The 20,559-nt window shown below is 40.0% G+C and overlaps 1 protein-coding gene across 1 annotated transcript in view; it reads right to left on the bottom strand.

The window, feature by feature from the left end:
* The window catches only part of gdpd4a (glycerophosphodiester phosphodiesterase domain containing 4a), a gene marked incomplete at its 5' end in the record, with an annotated part of 42,779 nt that extends 27,452 nt beyond the window's left edge, over positions 1-15,327 (bottom strand). Inside the window, 6 exons of the mRNA XM_056478014.1 lie at positions 6,609-6,702; positions 6,798-6,896; positions 9,401-9,460; positions 10,568-10,661; positions 11,938-12,041; positions 15,157-15,327. Coding sequence (XP_056333989.1) covers positions 6,609-6,702; positions 6,798-6,896; positions 9,401-9,460; positions 10,568-10,661; positions 11,938-12,041; positions 15,157-15,327 — 622 coding nt within the window. The remainder of the gene's footprint in view (positions 1-6,608; positions 6,703-6,797; positions 6,897-9,400; positions 9,461-10,567; positions 10,662-11,937; positions 12,042-15,156) is intronic.
* Between the last annotated feature and the right edge of the window lie 5,232 nt (positions 15,328-20,559).

The raw sequence follows: 20,559 nt of genomic DNA on the forward strand, positions 1-20,559 counted from the left end.
TCTACAGCCACCAGCTCCACTTTCCAACGCACCACCAGCACCGAGCACTTCCGCCTCCACAGTTTCTTCTTCGGCCCTTCCTTCCAGTCCCATGGCCCGACCAGCGCCCTACTCAGGCGGAGCGGGGGAGTGCAATGGTTTTCTGTTACAATGTTCCCTCATATTCGAAATGCAACCTTCTCTATATCCCACAGATAAGTCAAAGATCGCCTACATCGTATCACTACTCTCTGGGCCTGCACTTAAATGGGCTGAGACGATCTGGAACCAAGCCGGGCCGGTCATGAATTCCATCACTACCTTCACGGAGTATTTCAAAGAGGTGTTTGGACGTTCTGATGGGGAAGTAGCCGCTGGAGAGCAGCTGTATCATCTAAAGCAAGGTACTCTATCTACACAGGAATATGCTCTCCGGTTTCGCACTCTAGCAGCTGCAAGTGGATGGAATGAGAGATCGTTGTTGACCACGTACCGGCTCGGCTTGGAACCCACTCTCCGAATCCAGCTGGCCACATTAGATGATACTATGGGTCTGGAGAGATTCATCCAACATTCTCTCCGATGTTCCGATCGTCTCCGTTCCTATCAACAGGACACCATCACCCCCTCGTCTGCACTCCTCCAATCGCCTGAGTCAACAGCCTCTCCAGAACCAGAACCCATGATAATAGAGTCTGGAAGACTGACATCAGCGGAACGACAGAGGAGGCTGACCCGGGGTCTGTGTCTATACTGCGGTGTCAGTGGACACACCCGTATGGAGTGTCCCCTTCGTCCCATTCGGACTTCAGTGAGTGTATTCAGTACGAATATTGAACAATGTAAACCACTTACTACCACCGTACAAATAACTACTGCCTCTATTTCTCTCCTTGTCACAGCCCTCATCGACTCCGGGTCAGCAGGGAACTTCATCTCCCAATCCCTCTGTCGTCAACTCCACCTACGTACTGAGGCGTCCTCGCATATATACCAGATACAACCGATAACCCAGTGCACTCGATCTTCGACCCGTATCCATCGACAATGCGAAGACATCCTTCTTCAAGTGGGGTTGTTACATCAAGAGAGGATTCAATTTCTGGTTCTGGAGGGTGCAAATATGGACATCATTCTAGGGCGCCCGTGGCTGGTGAAGCACGATCCCATCATCTCTTGGGGCACAGGAGAGATAAAGAAATGGGGATCTGGATGTACACCTACCTGTTTTCCAAATCTCCCTCTTCAAGGTCGGAACCCCATTTCTTTGTTTACAACATCGGTCGAGAGTCCTCCTGAGAAGCAGTCTATCCACATTCCTAAGGAGTACAGCTCCTTTCATGATGTCTTCTGCCCCAAGAGAGCTTCCCAGCTACCGCCGCATCGGCCATGGGACTGCGCGATCGACCTAGTTCCAGATGCCCAGTTGCCAAGAGGTAGGATCTACCCGCTCTCGCTTCCAGAGAATCAGGCAATGGAAGATTACATAAGGGAGGCTCTGAGTCAGGGGTACATACGTCACTCAAAATCACCAGCCGCCTCAAGCTTCTTCTTTGTGGCCAAGAAGGACGGAGGGCTGCGTCCATGCATCGACTACAGGGTCCTAAATAACGGTACAGTAAAATACCGATATCCCCTTCCTCTGGTACCAGCCGCTTTGGAACAGCTCCGAGAAGCTAAAGTCTTCACTAAATTGGACCTCCGCAGCGCGTATAATCTGATAAGAATACGTGAGGGGGACCAATGGAAGACAGCATTCGTGACCCCTACTGGCCACTATGAATATGAGGTCATGCCTTACGGTCTGGTCAACGCCCCCTCCGTATTCCAAAACTTCATTCATGAAGTCCTCCGGGAGTTTCTTCACCACTTTGTAATAGTGTACATAGATGACATCCTCATTTACTCCCGGAGTGAGGCCGAACATCGCCAACACGTTGCGGAGGTCCTACACACATTGAGAGAACATCACCTCTACCTCGAAGCGGAGAAATGCTCATTCCATCAGAAGTCGATTCATTTCTTGGGATACATCATTGACCAAACCGGTATACGTATGGATGGGAAGAAAATTGAGGCTGTTCTATCCTGGTCAGAACCCACTTCCATTAAGGAGCTCCAGAGGTTTCTTGGGTTTGCTAACTTTTATAGACGGTTTATCAAGGACTACAGCAGGATTACATCACCTCTCACTAATCTCCTCAAGGGTAAACCCAAAGGACTGGAGTGGACCAAAGAAGCAGCCGCAGCCTTCCGCCTTCTTAAGAAGGAGTTCACAAGGGCCCCACTCCTGACTCATCCTGACCCAAATCTTCCTTTCGTGGTGGAAGTGGACGCATCCACCACCGGCGTCGGGGCAGTATTATCCCAACATCATGATACACCGCCCCGACTGCATCCCTGTGCCTATTTCTCTCGGAAGTTGAGCCCGGCGGAGCAGAATTACAGCATAGGAGACAGGGAGCTTCTAGCAATCAAGCTAGCCTTGGAGGAGTGGCGTCACTGGTTGGAGGGAGCCAAACATCCGTTCCAGGTGATCACAGATCACAAAAACCTCCAATATATCAAAGAGGCCAAGAGACTATGTCCACGTCAAGCCAGATGGTCACTTTTCTTCTCACGTTTTGATTTCTCCATTTCCTATCGTCCAGGACCCAAGAATCTAAGAGCAGACGCTCTCTCTCGTAACACGAGCATCACGATCATGAAGAACTCCCAACGAAGATTCTTCCCGAACACATCTCCATTTGTCCGATCACCTGGAACGCTCCTCCAGTCGTTGCCACTCCGGAAGCCCCTGCTCCGCCGGGATGCCCTCCTCATCGGCAGTTCATACCACCTGAACACCGGGTAGATCTGATCCACTCCTTACATACCTCGCTAGGCACTGGACATCCAGGGATCAACAATACTCTCTCGCTAGTATCCCAACGATTCTGGTGGCCAAACATGGCAAGGGATGTGAGGCAATATGTTCAGGGCTGTAAGGACTGTGCCCAATCCAAGAGCCCACGTCATCTACCCGCTGGAAAGCTCCATCCCTTGCCGATTCCGAACCGTCCCTGGTCACACCTAGGAGTGGACTTTATCACTGACCTCCCCTCGTCAGAAGGTAATACCTGTATTCTAGTCATCGTAGATAGATTCTCAAAGTTGTCAAACTAATCCCTCTGAAAGGTCTTCCCCCAGCCTTTGAAACAGCCGACAATATCTTTAATCAAGTCTTCAGGTCATTTGGTATTCCAGAAGATATTGTGTCGGACAGAGGTCCACAGTTCATCTCACGTCTATGGAAAGCCTTCTTCAAGCTCCTAGGTGTGGCCGTCAGCCTCTCTTCTGGATATCATCCCCAAACCAACGGGCAGACAGAGAGGAAGATTCAGGAGGTGGGACGGTTCCTGAGGACCTTCTGCAGTGGTCACCAGAGCTCCTGGAGCCAGTATTTGGGCTGGGCAGAATATGCCCAAAATTCACTGCGGCAACCCTCCACCGGACTCACGCCATTCCAGTGCGTCCTGGGCTTCCAACCACCGCTCTTTCCCTGGGATGGCGAACCATCTGATGTCCCCGCAGTGGATCACTGGTTCCGGGAGAGCGAGAGAGTCTGGGACGAGGCTCATCAACATCTGCAGAGGGCAGTCCGTCGAAGCAAGGTAACCGCCGATAGAAGAAGGTCTGAAGAACCCAGATACACACCCGGACAAAAGGTGTGGCTATCCACCCGGGACATACGCATGCGACTGCCCTCTCGCAAGTTAAGTCCCCGATTTGTTGGTCCCTTCACCATCGTGGAACAGGTTAACCCCGTCACCTACAAACTACAATTACCCTCTCACTACCGTATTCACCCTACATTCCACGTATCACTCCTGAAACCCTATCACGATCCTGTTCTTCCCTCCACAGAGCCTGACCACGAAGAGGAACCCCCTCCTCCACTGCTCCTAGAAGAAGGAGCCGTCTACGCAGTGAAGGAGATCTTGCGTTCCCGACGTCGTGGTGGCCAGTTGGAGTACCTGGTGGACTGGGAAGGGTACGGCCCCGAAGAAAGGACATGGGTTCCCAGAGCTGATATTCTCGATCCTAGTCTCATGGTGGAGTTTCATGAGAGCCACCCTGAGTTCCCAGCGCCTAGAGGCAGAGGGAGACCACCACGGCGTCGGAGGTGTCGGCCCTCAGGAGCGGGCCCTGGGGAGGGGGGTACTGTCACGGATTGGTCAGGCTCTCACGATCCCCACTCACGAAGATCACCATCACCTGACTTCTAATGAGCACACAGCTGCATCACATTCACGAGCACCAGATAAAAGCACAGCACTCCAGTCGCTCATTGTCCGGGCTCGTCTCGACGAAAGCGGACAACTGAGCGACCACTCAGCGTAGTCATCCTCAGCTAAAACAAACGCTTTACTTACCTGTTCTCTTTGTATTCCTCCTAGTCTTCCTGGTCCACCCGAATCGTCCTGTCTTCCAGTCCTTCCAAGTCTGTGTCATCCTCTGTCAGCTGTATCTGGTGTGTGCTGTCCATCCTCGTGTATTCCTGTTACCCAGCCACGGAGGAAAAGACCCCAACATCATTCCTGATCCTCCTGGCTATCCTTCATGTGCTCCTTGTTGTCATTTAATAAACACCCTAACGTTTCCTTACCTCTGTCTCCTGTCCGCTTCATAACAGTGTGCCAGTTTAGGTTCAGTTTAAAACACAATTCAGATTTTTTTATTATAATGTGTTAAAAAGTGTCATGTTGGGGGCGTGTCCACAGTTCGCTGATTTATGGGTGTGTTGCTTCACATGTAAATTAGTTTCGGCTTCCCGCCAACGTAACAAGGGGGCGGGGCCAAGAGCTCACCCGCTCTGCGTTTGCAACAGAGTCTGACAGGCAGATTGCGAGAAGGAGCTGGAGTGAGAGGTACAGCATTCAGTCGTACATGTACGACTCAAGTACAAAATTATATGTGTCTTTGTACAGTTTTACAGCCAACTGTGTGCTAGTTTCAAGTGCCGAGCTTGTACACAGAAACTAATAACCACGCACACTGAATTAACTTTGACTGAGGCACCGGATGCGCCGCTCGAAGCCATGACACGGCACACCAGACACTCTCTGTGGCGCGGCAGAAACATGAAGTGTCCCGAATCGTCGCGCCACGCATTTTTGAATTCTAAACATAGGTTTCTGCAGCGGTCCGCTGCGCCCAGCCGTCTACTTGAGTGTACCCTGATAGAAACCGATGTTTAGAATTCTAAAACGCATGCTAGTTAAGATCACAGGGAGCTTCTGGGATCGCGAGAAATGCAAACGGCTGAAGTATAAGGTAGACTCAATGAGAAGTACACATGTTTGCAAACCTACCTAAAGATACAACCAATAATTCCGATTAGAGCGATAATGTGGAGAATATTGCTCTTGTGTTGAGCCCAATGAGCCTTGCATCTAAAAATAGAGCTAGTGTGTTCCTTTAGTGATATCGCTTCGACTCACGCTGAAAATGGCGGATGTGAATCAACAAACTGAGGATATGATGACGCGCCTGTCAATCAATATTGGTGGGTGGGGGGACCGCTCTCCTACGTAAAGTTGCGGTCGATCTGAAAACCGCTCCAATTGGTCCACCGTTTTTTATGTTGTTAAATTGAAAAAAAAGCACTGGGTGTGCTTATATCACCCCAATATGACGGTCTATACACCATACATGCACATATGTCTGTCCAAACAGCTTGAAAAGTAGATTTTTTACCATAGGTGCCCTTTAAGTATTTGTAATATACATTATACAGTTGAAGTCTAAATAAGTCTATGCTAAAACACAATTGACAATTAGTTTAAAAACAAACACACCATCCCAATCCAGACAAGCACAATTATCCAGCATCCTGAATAAACATGTGAATGTCAGAAACTGAGATGAGAGCATGCTGTGTGTTTATGTGGGATCCACACTGGCACGGCTGACCGCAGGAGCAGAGAGGAGATGTCTTTGTGAACGAGGGATGCTTCGGACAAAGGGACGTCTCTGGAGAGGCGAGTGAGTTCAGCCTGTGTCCTGCATCTGTCTTCATTCGTCATGCCAGAGCTTTAGATATGACTCAGCTGAACCGATTATCAATACAATTCACTCCTATTATATTCTATTATTAATTTCTAAACATAATAGACATAAATAAACATTTCTAATGACTGATTTCTTTTATCTTTACCATGATGACAGTACATAATAGTTGACTAGATATTTTTCAAGACATTAGTATTCAGCTTAAAGTGACATTTAAAGGCTTAACTAGGTTAATTAGGCAAGTTAGGGTAATTAGGCAAGTCATTGTGTACAGTGGTTTGTTCTGTAGACAATCAAAAACAATTATTGCTTAAGGAGGCTAATAATAATGACCTTAAAAAAATTAAAACATCTATTATTCTAGCCGAAATAAAACAAATAAGACTTTCTCAAGAAGAAAAAATATTGTAGGAAACACTGTGAAAAATTCCTTGCTCTTTTAAACCTCGTTTGGGAAATATTTGATATTTCCCAAGAGGGCGAATAATTTTGACTTCAATTGTACACTGAAATACGATGTGCTCAGAATCACAATGTGTTTTCATTTGTCTTCTGCACTGCACAGCATCACATACCTCTCTTATTCATGCGGAAAAAGTGTAAGGCGATTGGCCAGGAGAGCAGCGTCATTATGCAAACTCCGCCCACGTGCAGGAAGGGCGCCGTGACCTGCACAGCACAAATGAAGATGCATTACTGGAACTGAGCTTAAAGTAAAGCTCAGTGTGTGTCACAGACTCGCTGTGTTGAGTAAAATGAGTGACCTGAAAAGAAAGGAGCAGCGTCGTCCATTCTTTACTCCATAAGTCAGAGAGCACAGCGGTGGCACTGATAGAGAAGGTGAGAGTCACCAGGATACCAATCTGTGTGACATCCAAGACATTATATTAAATAGGATCAAATAACATCATATAACATACAACATGTAACATTTTCAACAACTTAAAAAGCAAAAATAAAATTCATATTTTTATTAATTGTAAACAATAAAATTAAATAATTTGAAACAGAAAAAAACTAACACAAATAAAACATATTTTAGATAAAAAAAACAACATATCAAAATGTAACAAAATGTAGTAAAAAAAAGACATTTTCTGGTAATTGTTTTAATTATAAAACAAAATAAATTGAAAGAAAAAGTAATTGAAAGTTTTAAAAGTAGATGAGAACTGTATATATATCTAAATCTATAGTTTAAGTCAGAATTATTAGCCCCCTGTTTATTTCCTCCCCAATTTCTGTTTAAGACAGAGAAGATTTCTTCAACACTTTTCTAATAATAATAGTTTCCATAACTCATTTCTAATAACTGATTTATTTTATCTTTATCATGATGACAGTAAATAATATTTGACTAGATATTTTTCAAGACACTTCTATACAGCTTAAAGTGACATTTAAAGGCTTAACTAGGTTAATTAGGTTAGCTAGGCAGGTTAGGGTAGTTAGGCAAGTTATTGTATAATGATGGTTTGTTCTGTAGACAGTCGAAAAAAATAAGCTTAAAGGGGCTAATAATATTGACCTTAAAATGGTTCATAAAAAATTTAAAACTGCTTTTATTCTAGCAGAAATAAAACAAATAAGACTTTCTCCAGAAGAAAAAAATATTATCAGACATACTGTGAAAATTTTCTTGCTCTGTTAAACATCATTTGAGAAATATAAAAAAATCTAATAAAATCAAAGTGGGGCTAATAATTTTGACTTCAACTGTATGTATGTATGTATGTATGTATGTATGTATGTATGTATGCATGTATGTATGTATGCATGTATGTATGTATGTATGTATGTATGTATGTATGTATGTATGTATGTATGTATGTATGTATGCATGCATGCATATATATATATATCAAATAAAAGGTAAAATAATAATAAAATTAATTTTTTCAAAAATCCTAATGATCCCAAACTTTTGACTGGTAGTGTGAATATATATATATAGTTTATTATATTGTATTGTCTACCAGTCAAAAGTTTGGGATCAGTAAGATTTTTTTTTTATTATTAATTTTATTATTATTTTCACCTTTTATTGATAGCACAGTAGAGAGTTTTTTTGACAGGAAAGCGTGGGGAGCAGAGAGAGGGGAAGGATACTAACTAAACACTCGGGTTGCCGTGCTAACCACTATGCCATTAGCGCCGATCAAGGCTGCATTTATTTAATCGAAAATACAGTCCAATTGTACAATTGTGAAAAGTTATTGCACTATAAAATAACTGTTCAAAAGTAGCTTATAATTGAATTTAATCATTTATTCCAGTGATTTTAAAGATGATTTTCAGCTTCATTACTCCAGTCTTCAGTCTCTCATGATCCTTCAGAAATCACTCTAATATTTATTATTATTATTATTATTATTATTATTATTATTATGGTAATAGTAATAAAAGCAATAATGACTGGAGTAATAATTTAATTTAAAACTACATACAATAAGAAAGCAGTTATTTAATTTTTTTAATAAATATTTAGCGATTTATTTTACATTTAATAAATGCCGCCTTGATGAACAGAATAATTTTCTTTAAAAAAAAATAAACATGAAAAAAAATTGACCCTAAACTTTTGACCGGTAGTGTATATACATTATATAAAAAAATTAACATTAAACACTTTTTATAATTCACATTAATTTAAAAAACAGTACCTACATTTTTAATCAGTACTTTTATTTTAATACATTTTAATTCAGCACTTAAACATTTATAGTAAAAATACAAGCTAATTAAAATGACTAAATATTCCAAAAAAGAGACATGATAAATTGATAAATAAATGTTAATAAATGTGCCTAAAACAATCATTTTCAAGTTCATTCATTAATTAATTTTCTTTTCGGCTTAGTCCCTTTATTAATTATTCAGCATATGTTTTACGCAGCGGATGCCCTTCCAGCTGCAACCCATCACTGGGAAACACCCATACACTCTCATTCATACTCATACACTACAAACAATTTAGCTTATTCAATTCACCTATAGTCCATGTGTTTGGACTTTGTAGCTATCGGAGGAAACCCACGCCAACACGGGGAGAACATGCAAACTCCACACAGAAACGGCAACTGACCCAGCCAGGGCTCAAACCAGCGACCTTCTTGCTGCCCCCAATTTCAAATAAAACTCTCTAAATAATCAATTATTGCAGCAAAGCAAAATATTAGAGATTTTGTTTGTTTTGTGTTTTAGTGTCTCTTTTTTGTTTAGCTGAGCATCAGAAACTACTCATAAATTATTTGATCATGGCTTCAACACGATCTGTGAACCACATGAAGCTGTTTCTCTGGTAACGCAGATATGGAGTGAATACAAATGAAAGATGAAGAGTCTGTGTTTGGGTTCCTCTGATCACCTTGTGGCTCCAGTGAAGGTAAAGCCTCTGTCCTTCAGAGAGAAGGCACACAGCGAGGACCTGCATGACACAAACACCGTCAGTTTCAGAAGATACATCCATCTGTAAATATTACCCACAGTTTTCTATAATTGCACTTATAACTTATACCTACAGTGGGGGAAATAAGTATTGAACACGTCACCATTTTTTTTTCAGATAACATATTTCTAAAAGGTGCTGTTGACTTGAAATGTTCACCGGATGTTGGTAACAAGCAAAGAAATCCACATATGCAAAGAAAATAAATCTAGTTTACAGATGAAGTTATGCGTAATAAAATGAAATGACACAGGGAAAAAAGTATTGAACACATGAAGAAAGGGAGCTGTAGAAAGGCAGTGAAAGCCCAGACAGCAGCTGAAATCTCTCAGTAGTTCTTCAGCAACCCTCTGCCCTTCCTCAGTGTAAATGAATATCAGCTGCTTCAGTCTAACGTCTACATTAGCAGGAGGATGAAGATGAAACCAGGGTGGACATTTCAGCAAGACACTGATCCAAAACACAGCCAAGGAAACTGCTTACAGAGAAAGAAAATCAAGCTGTAGAATGGCCCAGCCAATCACCTGATCCGAATCCAATAGAAAATAAAGCTCAGATTTGATAGACGAGACCCACAGAAGCATCAAGATTTTGACACTCTTGTTGAAGTCTGTGAAAAACTCACACCTGAGCAACGCATGTGACTTTATTCTCCATATGAGAGGTGTCTTTAAGCTGCCAGCACCAAAAACAAGCCTTTTATATAAAGTGTTAAATACGTTTCAGTAGTTCAGCTCTTTCTCCTTCTGTCATTTCATTGTTATTACACACAACTCATTTTTTACTATGTTTTTGTTTTGTTTTATTTTTATGTTTGTATTGTTTTGGGTTTTTATCTACATTTGCTTCAATTCCATGTCAACAGCTCCTTTAAAAATATTATTCCCAGGAAAAAACATGACGTGTTCAATACTTATTTTACCAACTGTATATCCTGCACTTGCTGCTATTGCACTGCTGGTTAGACCTAAACTGCATTTCGCTACCTTGTACTTGTACATGTGTAATGACAATGACATTTAATCTAATCTAATCTAATCTATAACATTTAAAACACAGATGCTCTGCTGCAGTTCAGACACTCACCAGCAGGAGTGCGATATATGTGAAGAGACCTGCAGAGACCACCAGCAACACCACTGACCACGGAAACCAGAAGCCCAAATTCCCGAAGTTAAACCTGCATCAGAGATCACAGATCGTAACTCTTTCCCTGCCATTGATGAGATACATTGTTGATTAAAGAGATAGTTCACCCAAAAATGAAAATTCTATTTACTCAAAAGAAGATATTTAGAAAAAAGCTGAAAACCTGTAACCATTGACTTCCATAGTATTTGTTTTTCTTACTGTGGAAGTCAATAGTTACAGGTTTTCTGCTTTTTTTCTAAGATATTTTCTTTTGTGTTCGTTTGGAACAAGATTTGGGAGAGTAAATAGTGAGTAATTGTTCATTTTAGTTCCTTTAACTGTCTCTTTAAGAGACAAAGCTTCACTAGCGTTAAGGAGTTTTATGGCAATGTGTGTTTTAGGTATACTCTGGTAAGTGAAGCCCTAACGCATGTCCTGAGTGAGTTAAGAAACTTCTGCCTCTCCTGGGAGCGAAATATAAGACGATCAGAGAAAGTATAAATCAGATCACGTGTAAAAATGAAGAGTTATACAAATTTTGTGTACATTTGTGTACATGTGTGTGTATGTGTCTATGCATTCAAAACATGAACACATGATGATAGAATAAATGTTTTTTTTTTACATTAAATGGAAATAATTTAATGATTTTAGTAATCACTGGCTAATAATAATAACAATGATTATTATTATATATTTATTAATATTCCTTCAGCTTAGTCTTTATTTCAGAGGTCACCACAGTGGAATGAACCGCCAACTATTCCAGCATATGTTTTATGCAGCAGATGCCCTTACTGTTTCAACCCAATACTGGGAAACACCCATACACTATCACATTCAAACACATATACACTACGACCAATTTTGTTTACCCAACTCACCTATAGCACATGTGTTTGGACTGTGGGGGAAACCAAAGCACCCGGAGGAAACCCACGCCAACTGGCCCAGCCCGGGACTCGAAACAGCAACCTTCTTGCTGTGAGGCGACAGTGCTAACCACTGAGCCACCGTGTCACCACGATTATATTTAAATATATATATATATATATATATATATAAATACACATGTTGTTTTTACTATTGGGACTGAATTGCTTTGCGCAGAGGAAGGTTTTGAGCCAAAACATCTGTATGTTGTCTCATTAGTAATGAATCAGTAATAAAAACATAAAAAGAAGACTGTTCTCATGAGTGCTGATCATCATAACTTCCTACATTAAGTAACCGAATAGATTAAAATAAAAGCTCACAGTGCAAACAGAGTTGCTGAAATTTTACAATTAATAATAAAAATGTCCCGTTCATGTCGAGACACTCACCAGTCGAAGTCGTTGTAGTCATTCTGCGCTTCACTCCAGAAATACAGGAATATCAGCGTCAGGAAAAACGTCACGATGAGGAGAGCGAAACTACTGCACTCCAACTGCAGAAACACACAACACACAGATATTCAACAGGAGGACTTTAGTGCGCTTTTATTTTAACATAGTGTTTTAAACTTAAAATGACCCTGGGTACATACACTGGAGTTTCCACAGGAAAGATCAACTTCAGAAAAGATACTTATTCTCTCCACACAACATATATAGTGGGCCCTATCATTCACCCGGCACAATAAGGCGCAAGACATGTTTGGCACGATTTGTTGCTCTTTTCAGAACAGCACAACCCTAATTTTCACGTTTTGCACCACAAATAGCAAATTCATTTGCGCCACTTTGTGGACTCATGGGTGTGCTGGTCTATAAAGGAGGTGTGTTAAGGCGCATTGCTGACGTGTTGCTATTTTGAGGAACTGCAATAGACCGTGCCACTTATTGATGACAATTTCCTTTTGTTTAATGTTATTATTAGCAGTGTTATATATTTATTTATTTATTTTAATTATTTTTTCGGGGGTTTTCACCTTTATTTGAGAGGACAGTAGAGAGTATTGACAGGAAAGCATGGGGAGAAGAGAGAGGGGAAGGATCAGCATAGGACCGCGAGGCGGAATCGAACTCAGGTCGCCGTGAGCACCAGAGTGCATGTGTCGACGCACTAACCACTAAACCACTGGCGCTGACAGCAGTGTTATTTATTTTATGCAGATTTATATTTGTTTTAATGAAAACAAGTTTTGATTTGTCTACCTGTCGGGTTTTGAAGACATCAGCATCACCATATGGGGCATAGGAATAGGATGTGTGTTTGGATATAACTTAATAAGTTTTTTGTCCACACTTCGTTATTATTGTTCATTTATTAGTTTGCTGGAAATTAGACCTGAATTTAGAAATAGTTTTGAAACAAATATTTGCGCTTAACAAATTAAATATGTAGGCTAATGAATGTCTTCAGTGGAGTGAGTTTCCACCGTTTCCTTATTCACGAAAAGAAAAGGAGTGAAGTAAAGAGAAAGAGGCTGAATGGAGGAGGTTTGTTCTTTATCTTCACACTGCAGATGCTCTGTTTAACTGTTTTCTCGCTAGTGACGTGTTCAGTTTTTCCACTTACAAAGTCCGCCATGTAAATAGCGAATGATGCATGGCGCGACGCAACTGACTCTTATAGGGAATGGGAGATAAGACTCTCATTGGGTTAATGCACAATATGCTAAAAACACACCCATAACTCATGAAGAGAACAAGCACAACCCTGTTAGACCATGCGTCAGGTGCAGAGGTGCATTTTTTCGTCCTTAAAAGTGGATACAGACACGTCCTTAATGCTTTTGCACCATGTGCTTTAGACTATGCACCTAGACCATTAAAATAGAGTCCAGCATGTTTAAAGCTAATAGTACATAGTGTAAATTGTAGTACAAATCGGTAGCCTTAAAATAAATATTAAAGGGAGAGTTTAAGATGTATATCCATATTAGCTTCAACTGATATTTCATGGCAAAATCAAATAAAAGTTACCGTTTATAAATTACATTTCTCTATAAAACATAGGCTTATCACAATATAAAACATCAACAACAATAAATAATACACAAAATAAAATTGACCCTAGTGCACTGTTCAAATGTACTACCCTTTCGTTATGTTCGGGATTAAACCACTGTATATAGAGCATCAAAGGCCCTTTACATACACAAACATCAAAATAAACCGAGCACATGCACCACATATTTGCCATATTTGGATTCACCAACATATTATTCTCTCCAGGGCCTATTTTGCGTCCACATCTGTGAATTTTCTCCCCTTAACCAGCCACTCACGCAGCTCAATAGAAAGCACTTATGGGTGCATTTCTCCTGCATGTGCTGATTAGTTTTGTTGAACAGCGCTCTTCATCTGCTGATGGGCCGCTTTCTAAATCGAGCTGTTTTCAATGCTCTGCTTGAGTCCAGAGGGCTGAGAATGACTCAGTAAAAGCATCATTCACTGAGTCATTTAAGTGCGGATGACTCACTGTATAATGAGTCGGGCCGTCCTGTACAGCTCCGCATCCACTCTTAAACCCTTTATGTCCATATAACTCTATATAACATCCAGAAACTAAGCTTATTTTTGCATAGGCCTATAAAAAGGGTTAATGGTGGCAACTGTAGGACATACAGAATAAATAAATAGTTTTAATGAATAATTTCTTTTGTCTTTGCCATGATGACAGCACATATTTTACCAGTTATTTTGCAAGATACTAGTATTAGGGGTCTAATAATATTGAACTTATCAGTTTTCATCTTAACTTATTGCAAAAAAAAGGGACATGAAATTTAACATTTATTTTTTTTTACATTTTAACTCTTTATTTATTTATTTATTTGATAATTTAATTTATTTATTTATGTACTTATTTTATTTGTATTTAATTTTCTATTTTAATTTTCTAATTTCATTTCATTTCACTTCATTTCATTTCATTCATTCATTCTTTTTCCTTCAGCTTAGTCCCTTTATTCATCAGAGGTCACCACAGCTGAATGAACCACCAACTTATCCAGCATACTGTATGTTTTACACAGCGGATGCCCTTCCAGCTGCAACCCAGCACTGGGAAACACCCATACACACTCAACCTCTCACACACACACATGAACACACACACACACACTCATACACTACGGCTAGTTTAGTTTATTCAAGTCACCTATAGCGCATGTGTTTGATAAAATGCCAACTGACCCAGCTGGGACTCAAACAGCGACCTTAAAATAAAATAAAATAAAATAAAATAAAATAAAATAAAATAAAATAAAATAAAATAAAATAAAATAAAATAAAATAAAATAAAATAAAATAAAATAAAATAAAATAAAATAAAATAAAATAAAATAAAATAAAATAAAATAAAATAAAATAAAATAAAATAAAATAAAATTTCCAGCCAAACTAAAGGAAATGAGACTTTCTCCAGGAGTCTGTGAAAAATATCCTTCCTCTGTTAAACATCACAGAACCCAAATTTCACAAGAGGGCTAATAATTTTGTCCGTATTTTGCCTCTTTTTTTTAACAAAACATGCACATAATAAAAAAAACATCAGTGTCTGTTGCATTAAACCCTGAAGCAGTAAAGCAGTGTTTGGTGTATCAGAAGGCTCACCCGGCTGCAGCAGCACTCTCCCGGCTGGGCTTTGGCGCGCTGGTATCTCCTCCACTGGCAGCCGTACAGACCGGCCAGACAGGAGACAAACGGCTGGTGCTCATAGCGCTGCAGCAGCTGCCGCCGCACCACCTTTAGCTTCCCCAGCTTCAGTCTGGACAGGCTCACCGATCAGCCGCTCCCTGCATGGGGCAGCCCGGAGCAGACGGATGGAGGAGAACCAGGAGATCTGGAGCACCAGACCTGCGGAGACACAGTTATAAAAATAGCTCACATCCAACAGCTTTAAATTAGCAGTCTTCTGTATGTTGTGATTCATGTTTTTAGTTTTGTTTATGTTTATTTATGCTTTTGAATTGCATTATGGGATCTTGATGTTTCTTCCAACAACTTTTAACCTTGGAAACTTAAAAATGTGTGACTTTTATTAACATTTTTAATAGTTTAAGGCAGGGGTCACCAAACTTGCTCCTGGAGGGCCGGTGTCCTGCAGATTTTACCTCCAACCCTAAACCCTAAAATCCAGTCCTGCAGATTTTACCTCCAACCCAATCCCTGCCAAACACCTGAACTAGCTAATCAAGGTCTTAAGCTGCGGTCACACTGGGCTTTGTGTGCGAAATTCTGTCGTACGGCGCAGCGAAAAGGAGTGGGATTAAACAAGATGTTTAGACATTAAAAAAGCCAGCGATTTGCTCCATGTTTAAATTTCTGTCCAGAGGGGTCCTGTTTTGATCCTCGATTGGTCTCACGCAGTCAAGTGACGCCATTTCGCAGGTCAGAATTCACCAAGCTTGAACTTTGCACCGCAGCGAACTGCGAAACTTAACGCATGACCCTGCGTTTCCAGTCTGACGCATTCGCGTGCGTATGAATGGAAGTCTATGGGAGGAAAAGCCCAGTGTGACCGCAGCTTAACTAAGTATTACTTGAAACATCCAGGCACGTGTGTTGAAGCAATTTGGAGCTAAATCCTGCAGGGACACCGGCCCTCCACGACCGAGATTGGTGACCCCTGGTTTAAGGTGAAATATTGTCTGGGTTGGTGTTGTATATTATGGTACAAAAACCTTGTATTAAACTGCCAGTACATTTTCTGTTATTTAAAGACTTATTCCTCTATATATTATTATTTCTTATACAGTACATTATATTATTTCAAACTACTAAAACATCAATAAACGTCACTTTGTTAAACTGTAGAGTCGAATTTTCAACACCAAAAGTCGACAGAGCAGAGATCATCATCCTATAATGCAATTTATTCATATATTCAATCATTTTTCTTCGTCTTAGTCCCTTTATTAATCTGGGGTCACCACAGCGGAATGAACCGCCAACTTATCCAGCATATATTTTAGGCAGCGGATGCCCTTCCGGTCACAACCCAGCACTGAGAAACACCCATACACTCATGCATTCACACACATACACTACGGTTAGGGGTATAACAGATTACAACCCACAGTTCGGAATGCACGTGACCCGCGGATTAATAACTAATTTTGATGTTATAGGTTAATGCAACATTTATAAAAATTGCCTCCTGTGTCATTAAAATCACATGTATGAAAGCATTTTTGCTTCCCTGTAAAATATAAAGATGACGGAAAAAGTCCTGGTGGGATCAAGCGGCAACCTCCCGCTCTCCCTCGGGAAGCCAATACGGAAGTAACTGAAACTGCAATTCATCAAAATTCCGCTAGTCCTGGCTCCATAATAGAGCAAAGTGCTATTGAGCCCACTGTTAGAATGGCCAACTTTACAGCAGAAAAAAAGGTGTTTACAGCCTGGTACAAAGAACGATTTTGGTTCATATAGCTAATATTACCCTTCATAACAACTGTGAGGGGGGTGAATTTTTTTTATAACTCATCCATTTCCTTTATATTAGGTTATATTAAGTCTGCATAATTAAGGGCGTGGCCACTTGAGTGACAGCTAGGTCTCGCTGGTCACCTTCACTTCACCTCAGCTGAATCCGGCAGATTAGCCACTGATCTCGGCATATTCATCATATTTTTGTGTTGTTTTATGTGGCTTTACACAGTCAGCTGCCTTTTAGACTTATTTCTTACAATTATCAGATGATATGGGATGCTGTGTGCATTTAATTGTGCTCACAAACCATTCACGTGGCCTCCGTTTCCCATGTGAGTAAAGTTATATACTTGTATACCATCTCTATAAATGTATTTGTTTTATTTAAGATCATTTATCATTAATATTTTTCTTTAGACCTGTAAAGCACTCCAGAATGTGACAGATTAATTAGCTGTAGGCTCTAGAACAGTCATCTGAAGCGTTATCATACAGTGTTATGCTGGAGTTCATCAATAGTCTTGCATTTACTAACACACACTATATCTGAAGTGTTTGGACGTATTTCGTGTTTTCCTCCTGTTGAAAAACGTCATAAGAACAATGTTTAGTGGCTCAATGTATTACTACAGTGTTTTTAAAAGTCTAAACACTTTATTGATATAGTGTACAGCCAAGCACATGTGGTCAGAACACAAACGAGCCGCAGGTAAAGTATCAAGCGTTTCTCCCAAAGTAAAGTCTGTCTGCCAGGTCTAAGCAAAGTGCCAGCAGGTGTCTGTAGCTCCGCTCACTCTCCGCCTCTTTGCCCTTGTTTGGTATCACGCCGTGGGTGCGATGACGCGCGAACAAAATGGCGACGGTTGGCCGCGCCTACTTGTAGCCTCTTTTGCAGTGTTCAGAAACCTATGGGTGACATCACGCATACTACGTCCATATATTTTACAGTCTATGGGTGGGACCAACGTAAATGCTTTCTTAGGTTATTAAATAAAGGTGTTTTCTGTCACTGTTTGTTTAGCCTGTATTAATGCATTCAGTGTAAAGCAGCACAAATCAACATTAAAAGATCGTGATCTCAATTCAAACGCCGCAATATGAACGATAAATGATAATGATTTGCATATGTTTATTAATCCTTCGTAGCACTGCATTCAAATCTGCGTTTGATCGAGAGACATTGAGTTTTTACACTTTTTCAGTGAGTTACAAACAATTAAATAACACAGAAGTACTGGGAGAACAGTTTATAGTTCAGATATAAACACTGATGTTTACGGTATAGATTAAAATCACTGTTTAATGGAACTTGACGCTGGTGAATGTTGTAGCAGTTACATTGTGAAACCAGTAGGTGGCGACAAACAACCATCAAAGTTATGTCTCTGAATAGGTTTTCAAAAATGATCCATCTATAATGAAACATGAAGTTTTATGTTTGAATATTTGAAAATTGTTGAATAATTAATAATATAATGTAAAATAAATATGATATGCAGTACAAGATGATTTCTATATTTAGCATGATCAGCAACAGTAGCAAAGATCATTTTTCGAATTTAATATTTTCCTTTTTTTCAGCTGGTTCTTTCTTGAGTTTTATTTTTATTAAAATTACAGATTCTAAGTTCTGTTTGTTAAAACCAATGTTTTTTTCAGTAATATTTTTGTATAAATAGAAAGCAATTGACATTTGTCTCCTCCCTTTTTTGCTGATCCGAAAAATGGTCCGATCCCTAACTCAAACACCGAAGTGTAATCTAAACCGTGAGATTTGTGATCGGTTACACCACTAACTACGGCCATTTTAGTTTATTCAGTTCATCTATACTGCATGTGTTTGGATTGTGGGGTAAACCGGAGCACCCGGAGGAAACCCATGCCAACACGAGGAGAACAAAATATTTTTAAAAATAATAAAAACCTGTAACCATTGACTTCCATAGTATTCGTTTTTCCTACTATGGAAGTCAATGGTTACAGGTTTTCAGCTTTCTTCAAAATATCTTCATTTGTGTTCAACACAAGAAAGAAACTCATAAATGTTTGTAACCACTTGAGGGTGAGTAAATCGCAAGTAAATCTTCATTTTGGGTGAGCTGTGTCTTTAATAACTATTAATAAGCAGCAAAATGGGATGTTATTATGGTATAAGTCAGGGGTCACCAATCTCGGTCCTGGAGGGCCGGTGTCCCTGCAGGGTTTAGCTCCAACTTGCCTCAACACACCTGGCTGGGTGTTTCAAGTATACCTAGTAAGACCTTGATTAGCTCATTCAGGTGTGTTTGATTAGGGTTGGAGCTAAAATCTGCAGGACACCGGCCCTCCAGGAACAAGTTTGGTGACCCCTGGTATAAGTCAATGGTTTGTTAATAGAGAAAATTGTACCTTAAAATACAGTGTGATCGAATTTTAAGATATTTGGACTACACTGTAAAAAAATATCTGTTAATTAACAGGTTCTGTATTTTAGGATTCACAAGTGTTTTCTGTTTATTCACGATGATGAATTGCATTATGAATGGCGTCACGGTGGCTCAGTGGCTAGCACTGTGGCCTGACAGCAAGAAGGTCGCTTGTAAAGGGCAAGTAAAGGATGATTTTAGAATGATTTTTAGATAAACTATCCCTTTAAGGTTGTAGTCACACTGTAAAAAATGTTTTCAAATGAACAGATTTGCATATTTTGTGATTGATGTTCATGATTATCATGAAATGTTCATTATGGAACTGAACCAATCCTATAAAGCCTGTTTGGTAGGATGTCTGTCATTGTTCTCCAATGACAGTGTGCTGTACTCTATGGAGAAATGCATCAAGTTACAGAAGCAGAAAATGATCAGTCTTTATAATTGCTTTGGGAATTCCTCCAGTCACAAGTTTCCTCATACATTTCGTGTTTGCTGACAGAATCAGGCCTGTTTACAAAAGACTAGGCCTGTGCAATATGACCTTATGTACCGCATGGACAAAAAAAAAAAGTCTATCGTTTCCTGTTATGCTCTATAATTTATTTTGTGGTGTCACAACTATTTTAAGTGTAGTGTTACATTCAACGGGGATGATTTATTTTATGATCAATGTAATGAATTATAAATATGCAAAAAAGCTAATTTACAAACACAAAACAATACTATTCAGAATGACTTTTTAATTATAATGATGTGATCTTATTCCCAAAGCATCCTTCCTTTTTGGATTACACTACCTGACGTAAGTCTTGTCGTCTATCCAGGTTTTAGGAACAACAAATAATAACTTGACTTCTAGTTGATCATTTGGTATCAGAAGTGGCTCATATGAAAGGCAAAGGCCTCTAGATTACGCTTATTTGACCAAAATAAAATATGATCATGCCTTGATTTTTAATTATATCATTAGGACAGTAAAGTCTGACTTTGCTTAGACAAAAGTCTTGTCACTGAACAGAAATAATGTCCAGTGTAGAATATAAAGTCATGTTGCAGTGGAAACAGAATGAATATTGTGTCTGACTCCATCATGAGCTTGGAGGACTGCATCCATACATCTCTGCAATGACTCAAATCACTGATTAATAAAGTCATCTGGACTGGCAAAGAA

This window comes from Danio aesculapii, chromosome 18 (assembly GCF_903798145.1).
Source record: "Danio aesculapii chromosome 18, fDanAes4.1, whole genome shotgun sequence".
Classification (NCBI taxonomy): domain Eukaryota; kingdom Metazoa; phylum Chordata; class Actinopteri; order Cypriniformes; family Danionidae; genus Danio; species Danio aesculapii.